Source organism: Coregonus lavaretus (assembly GCF_964263955.1).
Source record: "Coregonus lavaretus genome assembly, chromosome: 1".
Taxonomy (NCBI): domain Eukaryota; kingdom Metazoa; phylum Chordata; class Actinopteri; order Salmoniformes; family Salmonidae; genus Coregonus; species Coregonus lavaretus.
The window spans coordinates 57,769,467-57,788,402 of record NC_139988.1 but is presented as its reverse complement, the minus strand read 5'-3'; the positions used below and the strand labels follow the sequence as shown (position 1 = coordinate 57,788,402).

The window sequence follows — 18,936 nt, the reverse complement described above, 5'->3', positions numbered from 1 at the left end:
ACTGTCTGTGACCCTCTATGACCTGGTTTTGCCAGAAACATGGCTACTGTCTGTGACCCTCTATGACCTGGTTTTTGTGCTTCTGCTTCGGAGGCAAAGAAATTGTCATGTATTCTACCCATGTATTCTCTACATCCCTCAAACTCAACTCTGGACCTCAAAGGTAGTTCCACTCCGTTTTTTAATTGTTCCCCTCTAATCAGGGACTGATTTAGACATGGGACACCAGAAAGCCTTTCTTTTCTCTGATTTGTCTCTTCTCTCTCTTTTTATTCCAGCAACAGACCTTCGGTTAGCTTGCAACCCAGTGTGCTTGGGCCTGGTTGAGGGTCTCATCGGGAAAATACAACTTCATACAGGTAAGTAAAATGGTGTAGGCCTTGTGCTGCAAGTACTGGCTTGCTGGCTGACCGGAGAGGTACCATCGATCTTCAAAACAGCTGCAGTCACCTCTCCTTACTGAAGAAAGCCAACCTTGACCAGGACATCCTATCCAACTACAGGCCCATCTCCTACCTCCCCTTCCTATCAAAAGTACTGGGAAAAGTGTTTGCAAACCAGCTTCAATCGCATCTATCATCTAATCAGTTGTACAGGGTTTTCCAGTCTGGCTTCTGGCCTTTGCACAGACCGAATAGGGATGGGTATGAGTACTCGAACGTACGTCAAAGCTCGATCTTTAACCAGAGATTATTATTTTTTAAAGTACTGTAAAACTATTTGGTGGAATGTGCTTTGTGGCTGGCCAAACGGGCAAGTGTAATTTTGTCTTGACGACAACATCAATTTGCTTTGACATTTGCTTTGACTCGTGTTCCGTTTGTACATGTGATTTGCGGGGCACAACAAAAAAGAAACCAAGCCAAGCATCACACTGTTCTTCTCCCTAAATTCCCTTTCCCCTCCATGTCTCATTCACTCAATTGCGTTCCGACCGCTCCCTCCACACACGCGTATTGAGTGCGCACACAAGCTCCCGTTAGGCAAACAGAAATTCCTATTAACAAGGTATCTAACTGATGGGATACACAAGCTACATTCCTTGCCAAATGACGACAGTTTATCACAAATAGAAAATGGACTGGTTGATTTGAAGTAGGAAAATAAGTGTTCTAACAATGAGCTGCAGTTTCAGAATAATCCCCTCTATTTTCTGCTTAAGCTACTTTGCGAACTGCTAGTGCCATTTAGAATTGGTTACCCTAGGCCACGGGTCACGTTAATGCAGGATTCTGCATTTTTCACACAGAAAAAGGAAAGATAAAACACGTTTTGTATACGCAGATCTAAAATGCTTTTTATTGTAAATTCTGCTCGGCTTCAGTCAGAGTTCGCTCCAAATCATGAATGTAAAATATTTAATGTTTCAGTTGCACTTTTCAACTCGGATGAAATATATTTGCTCTAGTTATTGAATCACCAGACAGCACTCTGACTGATGCGTAGGCTACTTTTCCCCGGGATACTTTCCTCCGGTAGCAAGTTAAAATGCAATATTAACTTAAAACAAAACATTAAGAAATGTAGCTAGCTACATTCTTTCTTTCTATGATAAATGTATTTAACAATATGATGGCAATGCATCGTTTTTGCAAAAAATACCTTGCTTTTTCAATTAAGCTAATTTATTTGTGTGGCTGATAGCCAAATAGCTTTGCACGTCTGTCTGTCATCTGATGAAAACGATTTTCTGCCGAATGTGTTGCACTTATGTACACTACATGGTCAAAAGTATGTGGACACCTGCTCATCGAACATCTAATTCCAAAATCATGGGCATTAATATGGAGTTGGTCCCACCTTTGCTGCTATAACAGCCTCCACTCTTATGGGAAGGCTTTCCACTAGATGTTGGAACATTTCTGCGGGGACTTGCTTCCATTCAGCCAGAAGAGCATTAGTGAGGTCGGGCACTGGCTCGCAGTCGTCGTTCCAATTCATCCCAAAGGTGTTCGATGGGGTTGAGATCAGGGCTCTGTGCAGGCCAGTCAAGTTCTTCCACACCGATCTCGACAAACCATTTATGTATGGACCTCCCTTTGTGCACGGGGGCATTGTCATGCTGAAATAGGAAATGGCCTTCTCCAAACTGTTGCTACAAAGTTGGAAGCACAGAATCGTCTAGAACATCATTGTATGCTGTAGCGTTATGATTTCCCTTCACAGTGTTAGGTTCTGAACAAACAGAGTAAAAACTCAAACGGACGTTTATTCACATACTGTGATACAGCTGCACTCACTGGGTCATACAGCTGCAAAGACAAGGTATGTTTACACAAGCACATATATTTTTTACCTCCTACTAGGCGGGGTCAACTCCTTACACATCTAGACAGCCAATACATCTCTGTTGCTAAGCAGGAACTTTATTGGTTCCTCTCACCGATGTAGTCATGGCCCTGCCTGATGCTAGACCCTTCATGAGCGTGGAAGTGTATGCGTGTGAGATAGGACTGTAGTAGGAGGGTCGTTGGGGTGGGCAACTCTGGCCCCCCTCCCAGAGGTTTCTTGTCACTTCATCTGTTGACTTGACATCGAGCCAAATTCCTTGCTGCTCCCTAGTTCCGCAGCTGGCCTGCCTTATCAGGAACTGAAACTAGACTGTTGCCAGTTGCCTCCCTCCTTAGGAACATTGATATTCAACAATAAAATGTTTGAACAGAATATGGACTTTCTGCACTTCCCCATGTCTCACTCAGTAACTTTCAATACACCAAGTGCCTATCCACCCTTCACTGACACAAACATATACTTTCCTTATACATGTAAAGTAATCAATTTCTAGGATGGTAACATTGATAAGTATATTTCAAGCTAGAATCCAACAACTGGAACTAAGGGGCCTCGCCCTAACCAATGAAAAACCGCTCCAGACCATTATTCCTCGTCCACCAAACTTTACAGTTGGCACTAGGCATTTGGGCAGGTAGCGTTCTCCTGGCATCCGCCAAACCCAGATTAGTCCATCAGACTGCCAGATGATGAAGCGTGATTCATCACTCCAGAGGAGGCGTTTCCACTGCTTCAGAGTCCAATGGCGGCGAGCTTTAAACCACTCCAGCCGATGCTTGGCATTGCGCATGGTGATCTTAGGTTTGTGTGCGGCTGCTCGGCCATGGAAACCCATTTCCATGAAGCTCCCGACGAACAGTTCTTGTGCTGAAGTTGCTTCCAGAGGCAGTTTGGAACTTGGCAGTAAGTGTTGCAACCAAGGACAGACGATTTCTATGTGCTTCAGCACTCGACGGTCCCGTTCTATGAGTTTGTGTGGCCTACCACTTCACGGCTGAGCCGTTGTTGCTCCTAGATGTTTCCACTTAAGTGATAATGCCCAAGAAGCCAGTGTTTGGAGGATATAATGGCACGGGTGTTGTTAGGCCCGAGACGAACCATGCCAATATATCCTCCAAACACCAGCATCGGGGGCATTATCACTTTTATACAACATATTCAAATAATGATTTACGTATTTTAATAAAAAACATTATTTTGATAAATTTATTCATACTATTTAATCCTTCCACAAGACACAAATCTAGGGTTGCTACCCAAGCCAGCTGGTCGTTTGTTCTATCGGTTCGGTTGCCAGTCTTTTTTGTTCTGTATCTATGGACCCAGTCATTCATTCTAAATGTTTCATTGCCATACTGGCTGGCAATGTTTTTATCCCTTGCTTGCTAGCTAGCCAACTATGGCTAACTTAGTCACGTAAAGAAGTGCAGCCAGAATAACAGCAAAATAGCTCCATATGCATTTGTTTAAGCTGTTTTCTAATGTCATTTATTTGGATACATTCATAACAATGAGCTAATGATGCACGATTTCACCTGTCATAGAACATGTGCTCTCTCGTCAGGAATCTGTTGTTCAGAGGAGCTAGCCAACAACACAAGTAACACAATCACTTCAAACTGAAGCTGGAAAGACTGCAAACTAGCTGCACTTCGTTTTACCTATTTTCTATTGATAGTTCTTTGTATATAACCATAATAATTATGCTGATTCATGATTTTGACTGCCTGAGAAAAGCTGCCTGCCTGTCTGTCTCGTCCCAACTCCCGACACGTTCATTACTATGTGACAGCTGGAGATCGAATTTGAATATTGAAACAATGTTGCAAATGTTGGAGAGACAGACAGCAAGGTTAATACAAATCTCTACTGTTGAAAACTACATTTTAGTCTAAAAGAAATGTGAGATAATGTCGAGATGCTTTTAATAGTGGAGATCAAGTTTATAAATTGCCTGGCTGGGCTGATGAGACAGTGGATTGCGCAGTCAGATGAAACAGAGAAAATAGGCATTTTAACGTCATAGATTTAGGCGGTGGTAAATTGTGGAATAGACACCGGCTGGAATGCGCTTTTAACCAATCAGCATTCAGGATTAGACCCACCTGTTGTATAATTCACAATAACAGCACTTGCAGTTCTAGCAGAGCAGAAATTTGACGAAGTGACTTGTTGCAAAGGTGGCATCCTATGACGGTGCCACGTTGAAAGTCACTGAACGCTTCAGTAAGGCCATTCTACTGTCAATGTTTGTCTATGATTGCATGGCCGTGTGCTCGATTTTATACACCTGTCAGCAACGGGTGTGGCTGAAATAGCTTAATCCACACATTTGAAGGGTTGTCCACATACTTTTGTATATATAGTGTATATTGGCCATATACCACAAACCTCCGAGGTGCGTTATTGCTATTATAGACTGGTTACCAACGTAATTGGAACAGTAAAAATACATGTTTATTCATACCCGTGGTATACAGTCTGATATACCACGGCTTTCAGCCAATCCGCATTCAGGGCTAGAACCACCCAGTTTATAAATATATTTATACTCCGGACTCCGACATTGCTCAACCTAATATTTCTTTATTTCTTAATTCCATTCTTTTACTTTTTAGATTTGTGTGTATTGTTAGATATTCCCGCACTGTTGGAGCTAGGAACACAAGCATTTCCCTACACCCGCAACAACATCTGCTAAATATGTGTATGCAACCAATAAAATGTGATTTGATTTTGATTTGACCTACGTGACATCAGAGGACCAAACAACTTTCTGGTAGAGAATGCCGTGATGAGTACTGAAACTGTTGCCCGTAATAAAGCGCAGTGCATTGATGATAAGCTGCATCGAATGGCTTTAATTAAGTGGCAGTTGCGTTCATATAGATGATGTCTCCATAGTCTAGGACCGATAGGAACATTGACTGAATAATCAGCATTCTACTATTTAGTGAGAGGCAGGACCTATTTCTATAGAAGAAGCCCGTTTTTTTATTCTCAGCTTCTTAACTAACTCATCAATATGCTTTTTAAAAGATGCCCAGATATCTGTAAGCAGGGAAACTATCAATATTGACACCGTCCAAAGTACATTTGTTTAAATCATCAGAGTTATCTTTATGTGCGCTAGATAACAACATACAAGGTTTTACGTGCATTCAATACCAATTTCAGGTCAATAAAGTTTTTCTGTAATACAATGAAGGCAGATTGTAGTTCAGGTAGAGCCTGGTCAACCGGGGGGGGGGGCAATAGCATACACAACAGTATCATCGGCATACAAGTGCAGGTCTTTTCTTTTTTTACAGGAGTTAATATTGTTAATGTAAAAAGTACAGGACCCAGAATTGACCCTTGTGGGACATAGTTTGTTATGTCCAGAATCTGATTTAACACCATCAGTAGATACACAGTGAGTTTTATCTGTCAAGTAATGTTTAAACCAGTTACATGCAGCCTGGTCTAGGCCAATTGAGGGCCTCTGAATTAGCAGTGAGTGATCAACAGTATTGAAGGTCTTTGATAGATGGTGTTAGGTATTTCCAAAACTTTGGTTTACTTTAATGTAGCTGTAAGCTAGGTGTTGATAGCAACTGGCTGACTCATGTAATGCTAATGTAACGTTAGCAGGCTAGTGGGCTAGCAACCTTGCAAGTTAATTTATAACAATCAATTCATAAAGTATTTACTTGTAAGTTGGCTGAAAATTCTATTGAGACCAGTAGTCATGAGTGCAAATGATTTGGTTTAATTTTAAGTTATACATTTTAAGTTATTTCTGTTGTAATTTACATTATAGGGAATAGGCTGGCTTGCCGGGTCCTCCATATTACATCACCCCCCGGAAAAACATTTTCCAATTGACCTTGGCATTCTTCGGAATTCTGATCAGTTTTATGTAATAACTCGAAAAATAGAACAGTGGGGAAAAAAAGTATTTAGTCAGCCACCAATTGTGCAAGTTCTCCCACTTAAAAAGATGAGAGAGGCCTGTAATTTTCATCATAGGTACACGTCAACTATGACAGACAAAATGAGATTTTTCTTCCCAGAAAATCACATTGTAGGATTTTTTATGAATGTATTTGCAAATTATGGTGGAAAATAAGTATTTGGTCAATAACAAAAGTTTCTCAATACTTTGTTATATACCCTTTGTTGGCAATGACACAGGTCAAATGTTTCCTGTAAGTCTTCACAAGGTTTTCACACACTGTTGCTGGTATTTTGGCCCATTCCTCCATGCAGATCTCCTCTAGAGCAGTGATGTTTTGGGGCTGTCGCTGGGCAACATGGACTTTCAACTCCCTCCAAAGATTTTCTATGGGGTTGAGATCTGGTGACTGGCTAGGCCACTCCAGGACCTTGAAATGCTTCTTACGAAGCCACTCCTTCGTTGCCCGGGCGGTGTGTTTGGGATCATTGTCATGCTGAAAGACCCAGCCACGTTTCATCTTCAATGCCCTTGCTGATGGAAGGAGGTTTTCACTCAAAATCTCACGATACATGGCCCCATTCATTCTTTCCTTTACACGGATCAGTCGTCCTGGTCCCTTTGCAGAAAAACAGCCCCAAAGCATGATGTTTCCACCCCCATGCTTCACAGTAGGTATGGTGTTCTTTGGATGCAACTCAGCGTTCTTTGTCCTCCAAACACGACGAGTTGAGTTTTTACCAAAAAGTTCTATTTTGGTTTCATCTGACCATATGACATTCTCCCAATCCTCTTCTGGATCATCCAAATGCACTCTAGCAAACTTCAGACGGGCCTGGACATGTACTGGCTTAAGCAGGGGGACACGTCTTGCACTGCAAGATTTGAGTCCCTGGCGGCGTAGTGTGTTACTGATGGTAGGCTTTGTTACTTTGGTCCCAGCTCTCTGCAGGTCATTCACTAGGTCCCCCCGTGTGGTTCTGGGATTTTTGCTCACCGTTCTTGTGATCATTTTGACCCCACGGGGTGAGATCTTGCGTGGAGCCCCAGATCGAGGGAGATTATCAGTGGTCTTGTATGTCTTCCATTTCCTAATAATTGCTCCCACAGTTGATTTCTTCAAACCAAGCTGCTTACCTATTGCAGATTCAGTCTTCCCAGCCTGGTGCAGGTCTACAATTTTGTTTCTGGTGTCCTTTGACAGCTCTTTGGTCTTGGATATAGTGGAGTTTGGAGTGTGACTTTTTGAAGTTGTGGACAGGTGTATTTTATACTGATAACAAGTTCAAACAGGTGCCATTAATACAGGTAACGAGTGGAAAACAGAGGAGCCTCTTAAAGAAGAAGTTACAGGTCTGTGAGAGCCAGAAATCTTGCTTGTTTGTAGGTGACCAAATACTTATTTTCCACCATAATTTGCAAATAAATTCATTAAAAATCCTACAATGTGATTATCAGGATTTTTTTCCCTCAATTTGTCTGTCATAGTTGACGTGTACCTATGATGAAAATTACAGGCCTCTCTCATCTTTTTAAGTGGGAGAACTTGCACAATTGGTGGCTGACTAAATACTTTTTTCCCCCACTGTAAGTGAGGTGTAACTTTGCATTCTGACTTTTGATGCGTATACTAATGCAATTCCATATGTTACATGTGGTTACGTTTATGCTACCTACCCTTTTTAAATACAATACAGGTGAACACAATTAACCAATGAAATATCTTGGGGGAGGTAATGAGGCAATTATTCACACTTGAGAGGTGTGTCCAGAGGTATGGTTTTTTCCAGGAGCATGGGGTAAGGGAGTCTGACACGTTGGAAGTTATGGGAAACAAACAAGATGGACGCCTGCCTCGGCTGCACCACCTCATATGCCTTTTGTTTCTGTTGTGTTATTTGGTATGTTTTATATTCACATGGTTTATTTGTGTTATTTGGACAAAAACAGGACAGTACTGAAAACATGAACCGATGAAAACATGCCTTAATTGATTAAATGTTTTGAAACGTGTCCTTTGTGTTGGTCTCCATGTTTACACTGTAGGCCTTAACGCTCAAATCAGTTTTGTTTTTCCAATCCGTTTTGGAATACTGACTGTCCAAACAGCAAGTTACAAGTGACCAAATCGGATTTGTGTGTGTTCAGACAGCAGTCATTTGCTGATATGGCTATGCTAGTTGTCATAGTCACTTTTTTTATTCATTTTTAAGCCTCAAAGGATAACATGATCCAACTTTCAAAACAAGTCCTTTTTGGCTAGCTACAGCAGTGAACTAGCTAGCTAGGTAGGTGTTTTAGCTTTCTAGCACATGTTTGTAAACAATTAACAAGCTAGTTAGCTACCACATGTCTTGTCCAACTGTCAACAGAGTAGCTAGCAAGCAACAAGATATGCCAAATAACAGTCTAAAACTACTTGAGGGCAAATCAGATTTAACCGTTCAGACAAGTCGCATGACCTGGAATCAGATTTATATCTGACTACAAACCACCTACGAAGGTATCTGATTCCATGTGGTTTTTGGCTGTTCAGACTGCAGGAAAAATAACAGATTCAAATCGGATATGTAGAAAAATAAAGAGAGAAGTCACTTCAAACTGCCAATGTGAACAAGGCACATTTCACTCTGCCTGTTCAACCCAGATCTAAAAGTACCTGTCACTTTCCACCTCGTGACAGATCCTCACGTTTTATAAAAAGGCAAAGCAAATGCATTAGAAAGCCAACATAGTACATTCGTTTTACAAGAGAAGGGCATGTGTATATACCTCTGATTGTAACGAATCAAGTGAATTTGAATGGGTGAAATTTCAGTTCGCTTAGCCAGATGCTGTGTTTCACCACAGACTGAGACTGAGACAGTGAGAGACCGAACAGGTGCTTAAGTCGCTAGGCTTACGGGCATTTGGAAATGGCCACGGGATGGTTTTTCCAAAACCATTTTAAACTACACTGCTCAAAAAAATAAAGGGAACACTTAAACAACACAATGTAACTCCAAGTCAATCACACTTCTGTGAAATCAAACTGTCCACTTAGGAAGCAACACTGATTGACAATAAATTTCACATGCTGTTGTGCAAATGGAATAGACAACAGGTGGAAATTATAGGCATTTAGCAAGACACCCCCAATAAAGAAGTGGTTCTGCAGGTGGTGACCACAGACCACTTCTCAGTTCCTATGCTTCCTGGCTGATGTTTTGGTCACTTTTGAATGCTGGCGGTGCTTTCACTCTAGTGGTAGCATAAGACAGAGTCTACAACCCACACAAGTGGCTCAGGTAGTGCAGCTCATCCAGGATGGCACATCAATGCGAGCTGTGGCAAGAAGGTTTGCTGTGTCTGTCAGCGTAGTGTCCAGAGCATGGAGGCGCTACCAGGAGACAGGCCAGTACATCAGGAGACGTGGAGGAGGCCGTAGGAGGGCAACAACCCAGCAGCAGGACCGCTACCTCCACCTTTGTGCAAGGAGGAGCAGGAGGAGCACTGCCAGAGCCCTGCAAAATGACCTCCAGCAGGCCACAAATGTGCATGTGTCTGCTCAAACGGTCAGAAACAGACTCCATGAGGGTGGTATGAGGGCCCGACGTCCACAGGTGGGGGTTGTGCTTACAGCCCAACACCGTGCAGGACGTTTGGCATTTGCCAGAGAACACCAAGATTGGCAAATTCGCCACTGGCGCCCTGTGCTCTTCACAGATGAAAGCAGGTTCACACTGAGCACGTGACAGACGTGACAGAGTCTGGAGACGCCGTGGAGAACGTTCTGCTGCCTGCAACATCCTCCAGCATGACCGGTTTGGCGGTGGGTCAGTCATGGTGTGGGGTGGCATTTCTTTGGGGGGCCGCACAGCCCTCCATGTGCTCGCCAGAGGTAGCCTGACTGCCATTAGGTACCGAGATGAGATCCTCAGACCCCTTGTGAGACCATATGCTGGTGCGGTTGGCCCTGGGTTCCTCCTAATGCAAGACAATGCCAGACCTCATGTGGCTGGAGTGTGTCAGCAGTTCCTGCAAGAGGAAGGCATTGATGCTATGGACTGGCCCGCCCGTTCCCCAGACCTCAATCCAATTGAGCACATCTGGGACATCATGTCTCGCTCCATCCACCAACGCCACGTTGCACCACAGACTGTCCAGGAGTTGGCGGATGCTTTAGCCAGGTCTGGGAGGAGATCCCTCAGGAGACCATCCGCCACCTCATCAGGAGCATGCCCAGGCGTTGTAGGGAGGTCATACAAGCACGTGGAGGCCACACACACTACTGAGCCTCATTTTGACTTGTTTTAAGGACATTACATCAAAGTTGGATCAGCCTGTAGTGTGGTTTTCCACTTTAATTTTGAGTGTGACTCCAAATCCAGACCTCCATGGGTTGATAAATTTGATTTCCATTGATAATTTTTGTGTGATTTTGTTGTCAGCACATTCAACTATGTAAAGAAAAAAGTATTTAATAAGATTATTTCATTCATTCAGATCTAGGATGTGTTGTTTAAGTGTTCCCTTTATTTTTTTGAGCAGTGTATTTCTTTGAAGTTTTTCAATACATTTTAATATTTGTAGCTACATTAAGTAAATGCCTTCAGTCAACTTGTGCAATATTTTAGGAGATGAAGCAGATCGCATTCTTCATTTCACCTGTCACATTATTTTACATTGTGAAGCTTACCGTAGTTCCCCAGAACAGTTGAGCTATTCACGTGTTTGTTTGTATAATAATAATAATAATATAATATGCCATTTAGCAGACGCTTTTATCCAAAGCGACTTACAGTCATGCGTGCATACATTATTTTTTTTTGTGTATGGGTGGTCCCGGGGATCGAACCCACTACCTTGGCGTTACAAGCGCCGTGCTCTACCAGTTGAGCTACAGAGGACCACAAAATAGCACAACGGGAGAAAGTGGGACCAGCTGTGTATTGACCAGGGTCACGTTTTATATTGAAAGTCAAGTGTTTTTTTGTTGTTGCCTCAATAGAGTGATCAGGGACGTGCACGTACATCTATAGTTTTCCTTCACAGAAAATACATTTAGTGCAACACATTAGGCAGAAAATAGCTTAATTTTCATTAGATGACAGAAGTGCAAGCTATTTGATTGGCAGCCACACAAGTGAATTAACTTGCAATGAAAATGCAAGGTCTTTTTTGCAAAAAAGACATCAGCCTGGTCTCAGAGCATTTCGTATTATTCTGTATGTAAATTCGAGACACGTTTCGTATGGTATGAATTAATTTGTAGATGTCCATCACCCATTTCGTATGATATGAATTACAATTCGTATTGTATGTTACGAATTTGCAAAATGTACAATATGTTCGGAATTTACAAAATGTGTTATGTTACGAATTTGCAAGAATTACAGTATGTTACGAATTTGTAAAATGTTTGATATGTTATAAATTTGCATAACGTATGATACAGTTGAAGTCGGAAGTAATGTTCACAACAATTGTTTACAGAAAGATTATTTAACTTATAATTCACTGTATCACAATTCCAGTGGGTCAGAAGTTTACATACACTAAGTTGACTGTGCCTTTAAACAGCTTGGAAAATTCCAGAAAATTCTGTCATGGCTTTAGAAGCTTCTGATAGGCTAATTTACATTATTTGAGTCAATTGGAGGTGTACCTGTGGATGTATTTCAAGGCCTACTTTCAAACTCAGTGCCTCTTTGCTTGACATCATGGGAAAATCAAAAGAAATCAGCCTCCACAAGTCTGGTTCATCCTTTGGAGCAATTTCCAAACGCCTCATCTGTACAAACAATAGTACGCAAGTATAAACACCATGGGACCACGCAGCCGTCATACCGCTCAGGAAGGAGACGCGTTCTGTCTCCTAGAGATTAACATACTTTGGTTCAAAAAGTGCAAATCAATCCCAGAACAACAGCAAAGGACCTTATGAAGATGCTGGAGGAAACTGGTACAAAAGTATCCATATCCACAGTAAAACGAGTCCTATATCGACATAACCTGAAAGGCCGCTCAGCAAGGAAGAAGCCACTGCTCCAAAACCGGCATAAAAAAGTCAGACTACGGTTTGCAACTGCACATGGGGACAAAGATCGTACTTTTTTGAAAAATGTCCTCTGGTCTGATGAAACAAACAGAACTGTTTGGCCATTATCCCCTGTAGCTCAGTTGGTAGAGCATGGCAAATGTATGCACTCACTAACTGTAAGTCGCTTTGGATAAGAGCGTCTGCTAAATGACTAAAATGTAAATAATGACCATCATTATGTTTGGAGGAAAAAGGGGGTAGCTTGCAAGCCGAAGAACATCATCCCAACCGTGAAGCACGGGGGTGGCAGCATCATGCTGTGGGAGTGCTTTGCTGCAGGAGGGACTGGTGCACTTCACAAAATAGATGGCTTCATGAGGAAGGAAAATTATGTGGATATATTGAAGCAACATCTCAAGACATCAGTCAGGACGTTAAAGCTTGGTCGCAAATGGGTCTTCCAAATGGACAATGACCCCAAGCATAGTTCCAAAGTTGTGGCAAAATGGCTTAAGGACAACAAAGTCAAGGTATTGGAGTGGCCATCACAAAGCCCTGACCTCAATCCTATAGAAAATGTGTGGGCAGAACTGAAAAAGCGTGTGCGAGCAAGGAGGCCTACAAACCTGACTCAGTTACACGAGCTCTGTCAGGCCAAAATTCACCCAACTTATTGTGGGAAGCTTGTGGAAGGCTACCTGAAACGTTTGACCCAAGTTAAACAATTTAAAGGCAATGCTACCAAATACTAATTGAGTGTATGTAATCTTCTGACCCACTGGGAATGTGATGAAATAAATAAAAGCTTAAATAAATAATTCTCTCTACTATTATTCTGACATTTCACATTCTTAAACTAAAGTGGTGATCCTAACTGACCTAAGACGGGGAATTCTTACTAGGATTAAATGTCAGGAATAGTGTAAAACTGAGTTTTTAAATGTATTTGGCTAAGGTGTATGTAAACTTCCGACTTCAACTGTATGTTACAAATTCTAGCTAAGTGGCTAACGTTAGCTAGCTCGCTAATGTTAGCTAGGCTAGGGATTATTGTTAAGCTTAGGAGTTAGTTTAAAGGGTTAAGGTTATGTTTTGGGGAAGAGTTAGCTAACATGCTAATTAGTTGCAAAGTAGGTAAAAAGTAGTAAGTAGTTCAAAAGTTGCTAAAGTTGTCCGTAATGAGATTCAAACTCGCAACCTTTGAGTTGCTAGACGTTCACGTTATACACCCGCCCATACATCCATCCATCCATCCATCCCGACCGACCAACCACCCTACTTTCGTTTTTGCCTTAACTAACCATCTGTCTTATGTAACCATACAAAACGTTACATATCATACTAAATGGAGTGTCTCGGATTTACATACAGAATAATACGAAATGCTCTGAGACCAGGTTGAAACAATGCATGGCCATCATATTTCTAATGTTTATCATAGAAAGAATGAATGTAGCTACATTTCCTAATGTTTTGTTTAAAGTTAATCTTGCATTTTACTGGAGAGAAGTAGGCTCACTACACCGAGAAAAGTAGCTACACATTATTCAGAGCACTATCTGCTGATAGAATGCCAGTTTGTGTATTCTCATCAGAGTGGAGAAGTGCAACTGTAGCATGAAATTAGTCTGATGCCGAGCAGAAATTACAATAAGAAGCATTTTACATCTGTGTTTACAAAACGCAGCAAGATATTTCTTATGCGTTTTTTATACTTTTTCCTGCGTGAAAAACACTGAATTCTGCGTTAATGCGACCCCTAAGTTTAACTTGCTAGTTCTCTGAGTGGCTCAATTAATGACGGGGCATCATATTGTGTTAGCTTTTTGCCGTGTTTGAGAGGTCAAAGCCCTTTGGATGAGTTATCTGTACAGCTGCCACTGCTATCTTAATTTTCTTGTTTTTTTTCTCCTATCCATACTTGGCCTGTTTGCTCCTCCCTCATGTTCTCTGAGCAGGCCCATTGCCCTAGCGACTCCACACAGACACAGCCTGTACACATGCTGCTCCAGAGCCAGTACTGTTTTTCCTTCAGACAAGCATGCCTCAAAACTTTGTTCATTTGCACAATGTCTCTCGTTCACATTCGCTTGTAAATGTCCAAACTCCCCAAAAATGACATTCGGTAGCTCCTACCTATATATGTATAACTTTATGATCTGGATTGCCTGTCATTGCAATTTGTTTATTTTTGTTTGCGCTTGTTAGCATATTTAGCTAGCAGTCTCCATTGAAATGTGCTATTACTTGTGCTAATTTTGTTAGCATTCTGGTAATAAACGCCCAATGGGCTTTTTTGCGGTTTTTGGCACACCCTTGTGTACTAAACCAGTAATACCATAAATCCCTGGATGAGAGAAGGATGATATGACAATATGAAAATCTGGATACCGCCCAACCCTAGAAGTCGCACCTAATGGAATGTGTGGAATTCTGTGCCTGTGATGACGCATCCCTTCCCCCTTCCTGTTGGCAGATCTTCCTCTAGGTCTCATACTGATCCGCCAAAAAGCGCTGGTTGGCCAGATGCCAGGCAACCACAAAGTCTACAAGATCACCAAGATAGCTGTCATTCCTCTCTCTGAGGAAGAGCCACTGGATCTGGAGCTGGAGGTGAGAGACTGTATGTGATGAGGCACGTTTTATCTTTGAGCTTTATGGAGCTCTGAGCACTCAAGTAGTACTGGGACTTTAAGAAGTGTAGAAATGCAGCCGTAATCTAATTAAAGTAGCCACTGATGTGCTATTGTCTCCTTTTTTAAAGCTGCAATATCTAACTTTTTGGGCGACCCGACCAAATTCACATAGAAATGTCTTATAGATCTGTCATTCTCATTGAAAGAAATGGTAGATATGTTCTATGTGCGCCATTTCTATGCTTCCCGTTCTTAAGTTTAGTTTTTGCGTCTTTTACTTTCGGTTATGTACAGCAGCTTCAAACAGCTGAAAATACAATAGATGGTACAATGATTCTCTTAACTATACTTGCTTGTTTTGTCACATAAACTAAAATTAGGCTAACTATTCGAATTTTAGCAACCAGGAAATGGCGTAGTGATTTCTGCATAGTGCATCTTTAATCTAGGTTACAGTCATCATGAGATGTAATGAAAACCATAGCTTGCCGCTATCATCTAGGCTAGCCTTAGTTGTTTTCAATTTTATGATTGCATTTCAATGTTTCTAGTAAGTATCTCAATTGCCCTGTTTTGATTGACACCTTGATGAGTCCCCACCAATGAATCACCTTGTAAGATGAACATCCAAGGTACACTACATTAGTGTTCTTTTTCTGCATTGCTAATGTTAATCAGAATTGTTTAATTAGAAACCAAAATAATGGGATTTTGCCAAATGATCTCAGAGGAATTGGGATTTTACTTAGATGCCAGTCTTACAGGTGAGCCATGATGATGATACAGATGATACCGATACTGATCATGAGAAAGTAAGTGAAACTTTTCCAGTAAACGGGATCTGTTGGATAATCATGTCTCTGGTATGTTTCTAGAACCTAGCCCTACATACTGTCCATACCACAGAATTATTATTCCATCCCGTCTAGGTTAGGAATTCAGTAGCCCTGTGAAGTTGTTTTAGTTTTCTAAACCAGTTGTTTTTGATGTTTTTGACTGTTGGTAGCGAGTAGCTTTGAATTGATGTAATTAGCTAGCAATCAAATTGAGACTGAACCAATCAACCCACAGACGCCATAGCGATTAGCTGTCAATCAACCTCATAGACATGTCCACCAGTATGATCCCAATTGTCTATCATTCCCTGTAAATATATTTAGAATACATTAATCATTAATTAAATTATAAGGAAGACTTATAGCAGAGTTGGGGTCAATTCAGAATGCGTTGGTATACTCAGTTAGCCTAAGATGAACGAAATGAATGGTAATGCTTTCAGATGGGTTATAAAAGTGACTGTATTTCCCAGAGTTCATATTTAAATTCCTGTCACACATCACTACAGGGGATGATGACGTTGGTATGTTAACAATGTACAATTTTGATAGAAAGTGGAATAGAAAGTCTGTCCTTTTTCTTTTAGCTTTGTAAGAAGCATCACTTTGGGATCGACAAACCAGAGAAGCTTGCACGGTCTCCAGATGAGTCGAAATACCTGATGAAAACTCTGAGTCAGATCAAGTCCAATGTTGGGGCTCCCACTAAGAAAAAGGTAATATAATTTGTGGTACTGTGCTCAGATATCCCATGTATTATCATCTTTCATGCCTCTTGTACATTTTTGAATTGGTACATTTGCTTTTATTTACTGTCATTACAAAATACTCGGACATATATGTTTTTTATATATACTTTTAAAAAATATATGATTTTGCCAATTTAATACCATCCCTGTCCATGCCCACCACCCAGTATTCCCCTGCCTTTCAGGTCAAGGAAAACAAAGAGAAGGAACGTCTCGAGAGGCGGCTGCTCGAGGAGTTGTACAAGATATTCATGGACTCCGATTCCTTCTACTACAGCATGACTTATGACCTCACCAACACTGTGCAGAGGCAGGGAGACACAGAAAAGTCCAACTTGCCCCAATGGAAACAGGTAAGTGGTTATTACTACACTCAAAGCACACAGGTCGCATTTACTAAGACATTTACTAAATAACCGCAGGCTGCATTAAATCGGATCGCTGGTCACGTTTGGCCCGCGGGTCGCCAGTTTGAGATGCTTGGTTTAAGTACAGTAGTATTTTACCACACATTTCATGTCTTTAAGATAAGTGGTTTAACCGAGCTTCAATAAGTCAAATAAAGTAATTGTGTTTGACTGATAATAGTTATTTTCCTCTTCAAGGTGGATGACAGATTCTTCTGGAACAAACACATGGTCCAGGAGCTAATTGATCTGCAGGTAACTGATGTATTTCAAGACTGTTTTGACAGGAATGGATAGACTATAAATTAATTTGTGAATTGTCAGATACAGTGCATTCGGAAAGTATTCAGACCCCTTCCCTTTATCCACATTTTGTTACATTACAGCCTTATTCAACAACAACCCATAATGACAAAGCGAAAACAGGTTTTTATAATTTTTGGTAAATTTATAAAAAATTAAACACAGAAATACGTTATTTACATAGATATTCAGACCCTTTGCTATGAGACTCGAAATTGAGCTCCGGTGCATCCTGTTTCCATTAATGATCCTTGAGATGTTTCTACAACTTGATTGGAGTCCACCTGTGGTAAATTCAATTGATTGGACATGATTTGGAAAGGCACACACCTGTCTATATAACGTCCCACAGTTGACAGTGCATGTCAGCAAAAACCAAGCCATGAGGTTGAAGGAATTGTCCGTAGAGCTCCGAGACAGGATTGTATCGAGGCACAGATCTGGGGAAGTGTACCAAAAAATGTCTGCAGCATAGAAGGTCCCCAAGAACACAGTGGCCTCCATCATTCTTAAATGGAAGAAGTTTGGAACCACCAAGACTCTTCCGAGAGCTGGCTGCCCGGCCAAACTGAGCAATCAGGGGAGAAGGGCCTTGGTCAGGGAGGTGACCAAGAACCCGATGGTCACTCTGACAGAGCTCCAGAGATCCCCTGTGGAGATAGGAGACCCTTCCAGAAGGACAACCATCTCTGCAGCACTCCACCAATCAGGCCTTTATGGTAGAGTGGCCAGACGGAAGCCACTCCTCAGTAAAAGACACATGACAGCCCGCTTGCAGTGTGCCAAAAGGCACCTAAAGGACTCTCAGAACATGAGAAATAAGATTCTCTGGTCTGATGAAACCAAGATTGAACTCTTTGGGCTGAATGCCAAACGTCACGTCTGGCCAATACCATCTCTACGGTGAAGCATGGTGGTGGCAGCATCATGCTGTGGGCATGATTTTCAGCGGCAGGTACTGGGAGACTAGTCAGGATCAAGGGAAAGATGAACGGAGCACAGAGAGATCCTTGAATACCTGCTCCAGAACACTCAGGACCTCAGACTGGGGTCTGGGTTCACCTTCCAACAGGACAACGACCCTAAGCACACAGCCAAGACAATGCAAGAGTGGCTTCGGGACAAGTCTCTGAATGACCTTGAGTGGCCCAGCCAGAGCCCGGACTTGAACCCGATTTGAAGAACTCTGGAGAGACCTGAAAATAGCTGTGAAGCGACGCTCTCCATCCAACCTGACAGAGCTTGAGAGGATCTGAAGAGAAGAATGGGAGAAACTCCCCAAATACAGGTGTGCCAAGCTTTTAGCGTCATACCCAAGAAGACACGAGGCTGTAATCGCTGTAAGGTGCTTCGACAAAGTACTGAGTAAAGGGTCTGAATACTTATGTAAATGTGATATGAACTTTTTTTTTTATACATTTGCACACAAAAATAATCCTGTTTTTGTTTTTGTCGTTATGAGGTATTGTGTGTAGATTGATGAGGGGAAAAAAGCTATTTAATCAATTTTAGAATAAGGCTGTAACTTAACAAAATGTGGAAGAAGTCAAGGGATCTGAATACTTTCCGAATGCACTGTATAAGAATACAGATGGTCATGGTGCACTGGTGTGGCACTGAACGCTTCTGCAGAACACTATCTGAACAATAGGGAAATGTTCTAGCAAGGAAACAATTAGTGTTAGGTATTATTGGAGTGATTTGAACGGATACCAATCGTACTCCTTTAAATCTGTTAAATATATACTGAACTA

At 41.7% G+C, this 18,936-nt stretch overlaps 1 protein-coding gene across 1 annotated transcript in view; it reads left to right on the top strand.

Annotated features, from left to right (window-relative positions):
- LOC311136215 (phosphatidylinositide phosphatase SAC2-like) overlaps positions 1 to 18,936 on the top strand; it is a 34,580-nt gene that overhangs the window by 2,664 nt on the left and 12,980 nt on the right. The window contains exons 2-6 of the mRNA XM_084170333.1: positions 279 to 359; positions 14,728 to 14,864; positions 16,311 to 16,439; positions 16,658 to 16,825; positions 17,078 to 17,134. Coding sequence (XP_084026459.1) covers positions 279 to 359; positions 14,728 to 14,864; positions 16,311 to 16,439; positions 16,658 to 16,825; positions 17,078 to 17,134 — 572 coding nt within the window. The remainder of the gene's footprint in view (positions 1 to 278; positions 360 to 14,727; positions 14,865 to 16,310; positions 16,440 to 16,657; positions 16,826 to 17,077; positions 17,135 to 18,936) is intronic.